Genomic DNA, 13,622 nt, shown 5'->3' on the forward strand with positions numbered 1-13,622 from the left:
TGTTGAACGCGTTCGCTTCTGCCAAGCCATGCCACGATGAATTGAACTCGCTGAAGCTAACTGAGACTGGCAGGACTGTCTTCGCCCGGGGAGCTTCGAGTTTTCAGTTAGGGAAAGTCGCTTTCTTTCCTCATATATATCGAAGCACAGCGAAGACTGATTCCCTCTGTTATCCTGCTGGAAATACATCTACTTAAGCTACCATCATTACTTCTAAAAGTAAAGAATTGCTGGATTTGGCTTCTCGGGTCTTCCGAAGGAAGCGCCTGGTCGCGGCACTGGTGAGCGTGATCATGGTGCTGTTCCTCCTTGTTGCTATCCCACTCGTGGTCCACGGTACGAAAGCCGCCGCCCACTACGAGATGCTGGGAACTTGCAGGATGATCTGCGATCCTTACAGCCCCCAACACGGGAACTCGGCCGTGGAGGCCATGCAGGATTTTAGTGCCATCCCTCCACCTCCCTTCATCCAAGGGCCAAAGGGAGAACCCGGACGGACAGGGAAACCCGGGCCAAGAGGTCCTCCAGGTGAGGCCGGTCTGCCGGGTCCAAGGGGACCGCCGGGAGAGAAGGGTGATCTGGTCAAGTCTGGCTTTCCGGCGCTGACTGCTTCAGGGGGGCAGGTAACTGGAGCGCTGAGTGCCACCGCTCTCACTAGTCCCAAGATCGCATTTTATGTCGGCTTGAAAAGTCCGCACGAAGGCTACGAAGTCCTTAAGTTTGACGACGTGGTCACAAATTTGGGAAACTACTACGATTCGACCACTGGAAAGTTTACGTGTGCGGTGCCCGGGATTTACTTCTTCACGTACCACGTCCTGATGAGAGGAGGGGACGGGACAAGCATGTGGGCAGACCTCTGCAAAAACGGCCAGGTGAGCAAGGGTTGTCCTTTTGCAGCGGCAGTAGAAGTTTTTAACTGTCCACGGTCCACGCTGTTTGGTTGTGGTTTCACGGGCACGACTACAAAGGTACCACCCGCAGAGGAAGTAAAAGTCATATTTTACCCAGTCCAATTCAATTCAGAGGTCACGGAAATGGCCTAGGTATTTTACTATGTGTCGGAAGGAACTGCAGATGCTAGTTTACACCGAAGATAGACAAACGATGCTGGAGTAACTCAGCGGGCCAGGCAGCATCTGTGGAGAATAAGAATAGGTTACGTTTCGGTCGAGTTACTTCAGCGTTTTGTATCTATCTTAGGTATTTCACTATACCTTCTTAGGAACTATCGGAGTCAATTACCTCTAAATGTCCCTTTTATGTTAGTTTAAAGAAGACAATGGTTACATTTTATAAGGTACTATTTCTTAATAAATTGAGTCTTCTGCTTATTTTTTAAACAACGGGAAGGTCACTCGACGTTAGCGACGTATAAAACGACATTGCTTCAGCATGAAACTAGGAGCAGCGAGGTCCACCTACAACATCGTTAAAGGTGGAGGAAGTAATCTGATAAATTGTTGTCTGTTGAACGCGTTTGCTTCTGATAACTGCCGCGAAGACTACTCGATGCCATCAAATGCCTCTTTGATTTGTCTTTTGTTTAGGTCCGTGCCAGTGCGATTGCCCAAGACGCAGACCAGAACTATGATTACGCCAGTAATAGTGTGGTTCTTCACCTGGACTCTGGAGATGAGATTTATATCAAACTAGACGGCGGGAAAGCACACGGCGGCAACAATAACAAATACAGCACTTTCTCGGGTTTCATTTTATATCCAGATTAAGTAATATAGTCGAGGCATTCCGAAATCTAAATTAGATGTTAGTTAAAGACGTTTACATGTCAATGTTCGTGGTCAATGGTTGCTTAATTTTCGTTTCAGACTTTTTGTACCGAATGCGTGCGTGTGGATGTTTGAACTATGAGTATTCGTAAATTAAGTTTACTTGGCACATGCGTTCTGGTTTCCAACAATGCTTTAAATCAGGCACGTATCAACAGTTCTTGGGAAGATGGAGCATAAAACAAAATTGGACTGTTTCCATCCCGGGTACTGAATAATGTGAAATGACATATCATATGTATATGCCTTTGTACATTCAATACCTTTTTGATCGTAACATCTCAAGTCTTTGATGTATTGTACCATCATTAAATGCCATTTCCCACAGGATTTTGCTCTGGTCATTTGCATGCAATAAAGGTCGTGATCAATGATGGTCAAGTTGGAGTGGCTTGATGGCCTATCCTTGCTCCGAATTCTCACGTTCTTATAATACTGTTACACTTCTGCAGTTTAGCTTTCACCATTTATCCACGCATTTTCTGTCATTTATAAAAGTATGGAACTTAAATATTTGTATCTCTTCTGTTTCAAGGGCTGCCAAAACATTTCTACACATATATTAATCACACATTTCAACATTGCCTTTCCTTTCTGTGTCATTTGAAAAGACCTTCTAAGTGACCTGACTAAGTATTTCATCAATCAATCTGGATTTCACCCAATGACCAAATAGTGACTAATGTGCTGATGTCAAGGATGATTAAAAGTCATGACCATATTGATGTTTTTGGATGTTTTAAACAACTGTCCTTATTCATTGAACTTTGTGTTAATTCATAACAGGTTATTTACATAAAATTAATATTGCTTGTGTTACATGAAAGGCAGTAAAGTTTTTTCTTGCATTCCCTTCACATTTGTTTTTAACATAAAGAAAGCTAATGCGTGCAACAAATAATACTATTGGATTGTGACCATCTGTTTGATGCAGGTGCAAACATGATGGCATGTACACGTTAGAATTCATATGCACCGTCCCGATGATAACTGATCTTAAAATTGGCATTTACTTTGCATAAATTATAATAAAGATGTACACATTTTACTTAGTGATCAAATCTTCTGATATTAGTAATTAGGGATTTTATTTTAAGATGGTTAGCTGAACTGTTGCAAATGTGTCATTTTTATTGAGTTTTCAAATCTTGCTTTAAAAATGTAATTTGGCTAGAGAAAAAGTGAAGTCACGAGTGTTGCAAGTTTCAAGAATAAATATTAGAATGCAAGGCGTTTTATTCTGGGGACGGTACAGAAATTCAAAGTGAAATCATTGTACTTTATTCTGTCAAGGAGAGTTGTTTGTACTTTTAACAAAGGCCCGAGTGTTCCCTGTGGTGAAAGGGCAATGAAGATTCATTTCAAGGGAATTGGCACTCATGTTCAAAATACAAATTTCATCCTGAGATTCTCAAATCTGTATTCCCAACTCTTGGCAGTTTCCTCTAATTTTCATTCACCGTTGTATATGTGTCTGTTGAGATGCCAAGTGCTAAATGATGATGGATTGATGAGGCTTGTGCAAGAGGAGAATTATGTGACAGTTCACCCTGACAGTGATGTATGTATCCTCACATTATCAATGTCATGCCGGGGATTTAGGAAAGCTTGCCGAGCAACCCACTTTCTACTTGCTGTCATGTTACTAATTATCACGTCGGATAACATTCACAAAGACATATTGCTGGTGACAATGACAACAGACGCAATCGATAAAAAGATGAATCAATTTAAAACATAGGTGCTTTTTTACGTTTTCCTTCATAGTTACTGCATTAAAACATTAAATGACAGTATCTGCAACATTAATTATATATAAAATGCATTTGAGGTGCTGTCAGGCTTTTCCGATCAATACACCAAATTGATTGATTACAATCTTCCGAGACTTTTCAGGCTTTCGAGAAGAATGGCCTAAGGCATTAATGCTAAGCCTGGAAAATTAATTAAATAAACTTTAAGAAATAACTAAATTTACTTTATTATATTTTATGGAGCATCTACACTGATGAATAAGTAATTATTGGCATTGATTTATGACTAATTGACCTGGTGAACATGACTTCAGATCCATATATTATAGAAACATAGAAACATAGAAAATAGGTGCAGGAGTAGGCCATTCGGCCCTTCGAGCCTGCACCGCCATTCCATATGATCATGGCTGATCATCCAACTCAGTATCCTGTACCTGCCTTCTCTCCATACCCCCTGATCCGTGATCTGTGTGAAAAAAGTTTTCCTCATCTCGGTCCTAAAAGATTTCCCCTTTATCCTTAAACTGTGACCCCTTGTTCTGGACTTCCCCAACATCGGGAACAATCTTCCTGCATCTAGCCTGTCCAACCCCTTAAGAATTTTGTACATTTCTATAAGATCCCCCCTCAATCTTCTAAATTCTAGCGAGTACAAACCGAGTCTATCCAGTCTTTCTTCATATGAAAGTCCTGACATCCCAGCAATCAGTCTGGTGAACCTTCTCTGTACTCCCTCTATGGCAAGAATGTCTTTCCTCAGATTAGGAGACCAAAACTGTACGCAATACTCCAGGTGTGGTCTCACCAAGACCCTGTACAACTGCAGTAGAACCTCCCTGCTCCTATACTCAAATCCTTTTGCTATGAATGCTAACATACCATTCGCCTTCTTCACTGCTTGCTGCACCTGCATGCCTACTTTTAATGACTGGTGTACCATGACACCCAGGTCTCGTTGCATCTCCCCCTTTCCTAATCGGCCAGCATTCAGATAATAATCTACTTTCCTGTTTTTGCCACCAAAGTGGATAACCTCACATTTATCCACATTATACTGCATCTGCCATGCATTTGCCCACTCACCCAGCCTATCCAAGTCACCTTGCAGCCTCCTAGCATCCTCCTCACAGCTAACACTGCCCCCCAGCTTCGTGTCATCCGCAAACTTGGAGATGTTGCATTCAATTCCCTCGTCCAAATCATTAATATATATCGTAAATAGCTGGGGTCCCAGAACTGAGCCTTGTGGTACCCCACTAGTCACTGCCTGCCATTGTGAAAAGGACCCGTTTACTCCTACTCTTTGCTTCCTGTCTGCCAGCCAGCTCTCTATCCACATCAATACTGAACCCCCAATACCGTGTGCTTTAAGTTTGTATACTAATCTCTTATGTGGGACCTTGTCGAAAGCCTTCTGAAAGCCGAGATATAACACATCCAGTGGTTCTCCCTTATCCACTCTACTAGTTACATCCTCGAAAAATTCTATAAGATTCGTCAGACATGATTTACCCTTCATAAATCCATGCTGACTTTGTCCAATGATTTCACCACTTTCCAAATGTGCTGCTATCCCATCTTTAATAACTGATTCTAGCAGTTTCCCCACTACTGACGTTAGACTAACTGGTCTGTAATTCCCCGTTTTCTCTCTCCCTCCCTTTTTAAAAAGTGGTGTTACATTAGCTACCCTCTAATCCTGAGGAACTACTCCAGAATCTAAAGAGTTTTGAAAAATTATCACTAATGCATCCACTATTTCTGGGGCTACTTCCTTAAGTACTCTAGGATGCAGCCTATCTGTCCCTGGGGATTTATCGGCCTTTAATCCATTCAATTTACCTAACACCACTTCCCGGCTAACCTGGATTTCACTCAGTTCCTCCATCTCATTTGACCCCCGGTCCCCTGCTATTTCCGGCAGATTATTTATGTCTTCCTTAGTGAAGACAGAACCAAAGTAGTTATTCAATTGGTCTGCCATGTCCTTGTTCCCCATGATCAATTCACCCGTTTCTGACTGCAAGGGACCTACATTTGTTTTAACTAATCTTTTTCTCTTCACATATCTATAAAAGCTTTTGCAGTCAGTTTTTATGTTCCCTGCCAGTTTTCTTTCATAATCTATTTTCCCTTTCCTAATTAAGCCCTTTGTCCTCCTCTGCTGGTCTCCGAATTTCTCCCAGTCCTCTGGTAGGCTGCTTTTTCTGGCTAATTTGTACGCTTCATCTTTTGTTTTGATACTATCCCTGATTTCCCTTGTTATCCACGGATGCACTACCTTCCCTGATTTATTTTTTTGCCAAACTGGGATGAACAATTGTTGTAGTTCATCCATGCAGTCTTTAAATGCCTTCCATTGCATTTCCACCGTCAACCCATTAAGAATCAATCGCCAGTCTATCTTGGCCAATTCACGTCTCATACCCTCAAAGTTACCTTTCTTTAAGTTCAGGATCCTTGTTTCTGAATTAACGATGTCACTCTCCATCCTAATGAAGAACTCAACCATATTATGGTCACTCTTGCCCAAGGGGCCATGCACAACAAGACTGCTAACTAACCCTTCCTCATTACTCAATACCCAGTCTAGAATAGCCTGCTCTCTCGTTGGTTCCTCTACATGTTGGTTTAGAAGTTGGTTCCTCTACATGTTGGTTTAGAGATTTAGGCCTAATATCAGGCAGTGAAGAAAGCGAATGGCATGTTGGCCTTCATAACAAGAGGAGTTGAATAATAGGAGCAAAGAGGTCCTTCAGCAGTTGTACAAGGCCCTAGTGAGACCACACCTGGAGTATTCTGCACAGTTTTGGTCTCCAAATTTGAGGAAGGATATTCTTGCTATTGAGGGAGTGCAGCGTAGTTTCACAAGATTAATTCCCGGGGTGGCGGGACTGTCATATGCTGAGAGAATGGAGCGGCTGGGCTTGTACACTCTGGAATTTAGAAGGATGAGAGGGTATCTTATTGAAACATATAAGATTTATTAAGGGTTTGGACACGCTGGAGGCAGGAAACATGTTCCCGATGTTGGGGGAGTCCAGAACCAGGGGTCACAGTTTAAGAATAAGGGGTAAGCCATTTGGAGATGAGGAAACACTTTTTCACACAGAGACTTGTGAATCTGTGGAATTCTCTGCCTTTCAAGAGAGAGCTGGATAGGGCTCTTAAAAATAGCGGTCAGGGGATATGGGGACAAGGCAGGAACGGAGTACTGATCGTGGATGATCAGCCATGATCACATCGAATGGCGGTGCTGGATCGAAGGGCCGAATGGCCTACTCCTGCACCTATTGTCTATTTTCTAATTATTAGATAATGAAAATGTTAAGGTGATTGTTTCATGAAATTTTCTTTGTGCGAAAAGGTGGAGAAGTACTTTTATGACCTCTTCTCCCAGGATGACAGCCCAGCATGAATGCTTTAATCACACTGTGTCAACTTCGATGAATGGGCGACATCGAACACACATTTGTCACCAGGCTGGACTGAGCTCCAACAAGGCAAGCTCATATTAGGTGGTCAGAAGAGTTTCAACGACATTGTCCAAAATATGGAACTTTCCCACCAACCATGGGTCTGAAGAAGAGTCCGGACCTAAAATGTTGCCGATCCATTCTGCCTAACCTGCTAAGTTACTCCAGCAGTTTTCTGATTTGCTCTTGATCCCTGCATCTGCAGTTCCTTGTATCTCGAAACCCACAGGAATCCTGGCCCATAATTATTCAAGACAAAGAAGGATGACATTGAGAACTTCATGGCTCTTCTTTAGGAACAAGGGAAGACTTCTAAAAATAGCAGAAGGAGAGCACTGCTTCCTGTCCTACACACCCATTAGCATCCCCAGCCCACCCTATAGCAGAGTCTGAGGTTCTCAAACTGGTCTCATTAACCCTGCCGGAACCCACGTAATTCGAGTAGAAGCACATCAACTTTGAGCCAGAACACTATCTAAAATGAGATGATGAGACTTATCAACAGAATTGGAGGAATGCAGAGCCTGAATATGCAATGTTTCCAGAAGGTAAATCCATTGGTAATGATGGAAAAATAAAAGTCTCATGGCATTTTTAACAATGAACATTTATCCACCATACTCTCAGTGAGTAATATTTCGCAAGTAACTGGTTGATAGAAAATCTTAACATCAACTATCCAAAGGTATTCTGGATCATATCAAATGAAATAAACGGGGCAAGGTGCAAATGGGACAATGCACAATTTTAACCACCACAGATGTTTTCCATTGTTACTTTTATATTTGGCTAGCAGCTGGAGGTGACAAATCTATATTTTGGATAAGGCACTCTAACATATATCTTCTGTGATGTAAAGCATATCGAAACACACTAGAAGCTGTGTGTTATTTAGATGATGGAAAAAAACATTCACTGCAAATAAGGAAACTTTCTGAGTTATTTAGGGGAGAGTTTTTGGAAAGAACCCCAGATCATCACAAGTTGAAGCTAAGTGTAGATTATGACATATACTGTACATTCCAAATATTGTGTGATGTATTTGATGACATATATGATAACCTAACATATCAATTTTGATTGATAAAATACATCTCTTGATGCTCCTGAACACATCATCAGTGCTGTAACCTGGGGTCATTGGGTGTTTCGGGACTTTCAAATATTTGTGCTAATGCAAAATAATTTGTTTATTTCTCAGACAGTGTAACTGGTTCTGACTATTTCAGGGGCACTTCCTATTCCAAAGGAAGATAACCAAGGAAATGTATATCCCGAAAATTGGGAAGGAAGTTTTCTTTGATCCAGAAATGGATCAAAAACCTTTCATCTTTGGCATATGATGCAAAAGCAGATTCATTTCCAAAAATGAAGTTGAGGAAAATGTAGCACACACGCCAATTGTTCTTTTATTAGCACTGACAGGTTTTGTGCATTTATAATGTAATGAATTTAAAGCCAGTTAAATAATATTTGCATTAATAATTCCTTTATTGTGTAAGTGGACCAGACAATTTTCCATATTAGTGACATGAAGAGCTGCAGATCTTGAAATATGGAGCAATAAATAAATTGCTGTAGCTGGTGGGGCAGTGGTAGAGTTGCTTCCTCACAGCGCCAGAGACCCGGGTTCGATCTGACTATGGGTGGTGTCTGTGTGGAGTTTGTACATTCTCCCTATGACCGCGTGGGTATTTTTCCGTGTGTTCAAGTTTCCTCCCACATTCCAAAGGCATGCAGGTTTGTCGGTGAATTGGCTTCTGTAAATTGTTCTTCATATGTAGGATAGAACTAGCATATGGGTGATCACTGGTCATTGTGGACTCGGTGGGCTGAAGGGGCTGCTTCTCTAAAATTAAAACTAAAACGTAATGAAAACTCAACAATTCAGGAGAGCTCAGTAAAATGAAAATAATAATTAAAAAGGGGTGGCACCGTGGTGTAGCGGTAGAGTTGCTGCCCAGAGACCCCGGTTCAACCCTGACTACGGGTTCTGTCTGTAAGGAGTTTGCATATTCTTCCTTTGATTGAATGTGTTTTCTTCAGGTGCTCCAGTTGCCTCCCATGTTCCAAAGACATGCAGGTTTGTAGGCTACTGTAAATTGTCTATTACTCTATTACTGTCAAGTCAAACTGTAATGAAAGGTATTACCTGCCTCCAAGTTAAAGGGGGAGGAGTATTATGTATGTAATATAATTGGTGTTACCGGCCTCCAAGTTAAAGGGGGAGGAGTGTTAGGTATGGGATAATTAGGATAAGTAATTGGTGTCTTGTGATGTCTGGGGCAAGTACGCAGGAGCAAAAAAGACAAGGTGGCGTCCTGCAGTAAAGAAGCTTGTATGATTCCTCCCGTGTCCGAGCCTTTATTCAAGACTGTTCAAAGCATCCGAATACACAACAATTGGCGACGAGGAGAAAAGAACGAAGATAAGAACAAGGCCAGCAAGAAGAATCGAAAACAAAAGTTAAAAATAGAAGTAGTATTTGGAAACAAGTGGAACAGCACCAAGCCAAATGGTTTTGAATTGGCGCCAAAAAGAAAAAAGGTAGGAACGGGAAGCAATAGCTCAGGGAAGAGCTAGGAAAACAAGCAGGGGCAGTAAGGGTCACCAAGCACGGTGTCAGCTTACCTGGAATGTATCCAGGGCTGTGCAGTCCACAGCCAAGCCCAAGCAGCAGCCACAGACGTCGGGTGGGGGCCTAGTACCGTGAAGGCCACGGACAGGTCCAGAAAAGCCACCGACAAGAGGGCCATGTAGCCCACGGCCAGCCCCAGTAGCAGCCACAGACGTCAGGTGAGGGCCTAGTACCGTGTAGGCCACGGACAGGTCCAGAGAGCCACTGACAGAGGCTGAGTCTTCAGCTCAACTGGGAACAGAACCCGGTGGGGGGAGAAAGCAGAGAAAGCCCGGTCGGGAGCAGAGTCAGCCCGACCATGAACAGAAAAGCGGACAGGCCCGCGAGAGAAGCAGAGATAAGCCGAGTTCCGCCCGGGGCTTTAAAAAAGGGCACACAGCACCGGAAGCGAGGAAAAAGACGGAAGTTGACTTGCGGCTAAAAACTTGAACAGTATAATCTAAGAGACTGTCCTAAAAACTGCCGCGATCGCCAGCGAAGGCATGCAGGACTGATTATCTACAGCACCCGATTGGCAGCCAGTTTTTCACCTGCTAAAAGACTAAACTGTTAAATACCTTAAGACCTACAACATCCAAATGCCTTCAAAGTAATGGCTGAAGCAATAAATCAAGTGAAACTGTCAATTAATTGCTGAATCTGCCAAAATAAAAGGAGAAAAAAAAATGGAAAAGAAGTGGTTTGGTCATTGAGTGAAATCCAGTTCATCATTTCGGGGTGGATGAATCAGATCCCTTTCAAGCGGGGAATCTGCACAAAAACATTAGAAGACTTGACAATTACTAAATTATAAATTACTAGTGTGTAGGATAGAACTAAAGTATAGGTGATCATTGGTCAGTATGGACTCGTTGGGCCGAAGGGCCTGTTTCCATGCCGTATGGAGCACCAAGGCAAATTCGTTGTATGTGTACATACTTGGCCAATAAACCTATTCATTCAATCATTCATTCATTCATTCATTCATTCATTCATTCATTCATTCATTCATTCATTCATTCATTCATTCATTCATTCATTCATTCATCTCTGAACTAAATTAAAGGTCAAGCTGTATCTGTGGAGACAAAGGTATAGTTGACGCTTTGGGTGAAGATCTGCATTGAGTACTATTGCAGGTTCTGGACCAGAAAAAAATGACCTGCATGACACCTGTGTTCTTTTGGTTCCAGCAGTTTATATTTTCTTACCTACTTCAATATTAAACTGTTAATGCAGGTTTCAACAGTTTTAACAACAATGATCTTACAAAAAGTTTAGAGTAAATGATGGGACAATTAAATTAAAGAGTATACCTTGATTGCTTTTAACCAGCCCTTACTATGCCAATAGCTTTAAGCTTATCTCCATTAATACTGTACAGGTGTGATTAAACCCCCTATGCTTAAGCTCTTGCTCCAGTGTCAACCTGAGGGAAAAGTGCTGGCATGTACTCTTTTTTGGAAATCAAATGATATCTTGGTCAATATCCCTCCTTTAATGAATGCTAAAATCAGGGTGAGTAAATTGTCTTGCAGCACTGAGGAAGAACCACAGAGGGTGATTGGAAACTGGACTACAGTGCCCGAAAGGGTGATGGAGGTAGAGACTCTCGCACATTTAAAAAGTATTTACATAAGCATTTAAATTGCCATGGCATAGAAGGCTATGGACCAATTTTTAACAAGTAGGTATTTGATATCTGCCATGGACCTCATAGGTCGCAGTGCAAGACTACATTATTCTATGACTCTAATATGACAAAGCCTTTTTCTCTGTGATAAAGGAACACAAAAAAACTAAACCAAAGTCCTAAGTATCTCGACCATTTCCGAGTAATAAAATCAAATCACTTACATTTAAACATTATTTGCTGAGAAGGTCCAATGTTACATTTTGCAAACATTTATTTTTTATGTTGCTAAATGTCCAATGCATCTTCTAGAAGAGTCAAGATACATTGCCTTGAGTGTATATATTGTTAAATTGAAAAATAATGTACATGCATTGAAAATGTCATTTTAATCAACATCTTGGGTTCAAGACAGGTAAACTGTGCTTATTGACCTGGATGTTAGATTATTTGTTATTTCTGAGAATGTCAAACATTCAAATTACAGATGAAAAGAAATGAACATGACTAGCTGAAATGTTACGACTGTCAAAATTGCATGCGAGCTTCAGGTATCTGCCATCACAGCTTAAACAGATCTGATTTATATACGCTGACATAAAGATCAAAAACCCTTGACACCAACCCTCTGGCCAAGATGTTTTTTTACAAAATGTGGCATTTACCTGGCTGATAATTCGCAGTAAGGACTTCCAGTCCTCTCCAATACTCTGAAAACGCCTGGATAATTCCTGTAATTTGTAACAACTGGTCAAACCTATGATCATTCCTATTGAGAAAGACAGGGGCAGCAGCCAAAATCAAATACCACCACTTGTAAGTTCTACCCCCAAATAAAAGTGCTTTTCATTCATAATTACTGGGGAAAAATCTTGGAACTCCAAAACAAACAGGATTATGGGAGTATCTTCACCTAAAAGATTGTCATGTTTCAAGAAAGTGGCTCATCCTTATGCCCCTGTCCCACTTAGGAAACCTGAACAGAAACCTCTGGTGACCTTGCACATGACCCAAGGTTTTCATGAGGTCGCCGGAGGTTTTGGTCGCTCTCCCTAATGGTCGAAAGTGGTTTCCGCCTGGTCGAGGCTTCTTCTAAGTTTCTTTGATTGTTTCAACATAATCAAAACCAGCCTTGACTAAAAATGTGGTTGCCGTTGGGTTAAAGCCAGTGGAGTGGGGTCGCTATTTACTTACAGGCAGTTGAAGGCCATCTCCTTCGCTGACCGGCCATTTTGATTGGCTCATTGGAGTTTCACGACCTAGAAGACCCATCGGAAGGTAAAATGCCTGCTAAACTTTATTAAACTTCTTAAAACTGTCTCCACTACTTCTCCCCCCCCCCTTCTCTCCCCTTCTACTCCCCTTCTCCTCCTTCTCTCCCCCCTTCTCTCTCCCCTCTCTCCCCCCTCTCTCCCCCTCTCTCCCCTCTCTCCCCCACTCTCCCCTTCTCTCCCCTTCTCTCCCCTTCTCTCCCCTTCTCTCCCCTTCTCTCCCCTTCTCTCTCCTTCTCTCCCCTTCTCCCCCTTCTCCCCCTTCTCCCCCTTCTCCCCCTTCTCCCCCTTCTCCCCCTTCTCCCCCTTCTCCCCCTTCTCCCCCTTCCCCCCCCGCCCCCTCCCCCCGCGATCTCTAAGGACTTACAATGCTCTGTGGCAGCCGTTTACCTTCCTCTTCATCGCGCAGACAGCGCTCCGCTCTCCTTGGCCCCCACCTACGCGATGTGTTTGTGTGTGTATGTGTGTGTGTGTGTGTGTGTGTGTATGTGTGTGTGTGCGGTCCTATAGGATCTTTTGGTCGGGAGATGCAGCTCATGCTTTGGTCAATGCAGCTCGAGACTTTCCAGGCGAGTGACCAAAACCTCCGGCGACCTCATGGAAACCTAGGGTCGCAGGCAAGGTCACCAGAGGTTTCCGTTCAGGTTTCCTAAGTGGGACAGGGGCATTATCTTCTCAAGGACAACTAGACATGGACAATAATAATAGTAATAATAATAAATTTTATTTTTGGGTGCCTTTCAAAAATCTCAAGGACACCTTACAGAGATTAACAAGAATAATAAAACATATAATCGGAATAAAATAAATAATAAAGACATCACCAAAACACAAATGAAAAACAGAATTCATTCCAAAGACAAAAAATCAAAAACACAATGTCAAGAGAGAGCAGCGGCAGCTAAAGCGCGCCAGCGTCCACTCTCCATTCCGACAGCCATCTTGGACACAGACTAACATGTTTACTTACACACAAAAAAAAAATCATCCCCCCACAATGGTTACCACTGTGGGGGAAGGCACAATGTCCAGTCCCCATCCACAGTTCACCCAAAGTCAGGCCTATTGAGGCCACCGC

The 13,622-nt window shown here is 42.4% G+C and overlaps 1 protein-coding gene across 1 annotated transcript; it reads left to right on the plus strand.

The window, feature by feature from the left end:
• The first annotated feature begins 9 nt into the window (after positions 1–9).
• On the plus strand, positions 10–2,542 carry c1ql2 (complement C1q like 2). The gene is made up of 2 exons (XM_033024619.1): positions 10–875; positions 1,551–2,542. The coding sequence occupies exons 1-2, from the start codon at positions 294–296 to the stop codon at positions 1,728–1,730; spliced, it is 762 nt and encodes a 253-aa protein (XP_032880510.1). The 5' UTR covers positions 10–293; the 3' UTR covers positions 1,731–2,542.
• Positions 2,543–13,622: the final 11,080 nt, after the last annotated feature.

The sequence above is a fragment of the Amblyraja radiata genome, chromosome 7 (assembly GCF_010909765.2).
Source record: "Amblyraja radiata isolate CabotCenter1 chromosome 7, sAmbRad1.1.pri, whole genome shotgun sequence".
NCBI lineage: Eukaryota > Metazoa > Chordata > Chondrichthyes > Rajiformes > Rajidae > Amblyraja > Amblyraja radiata.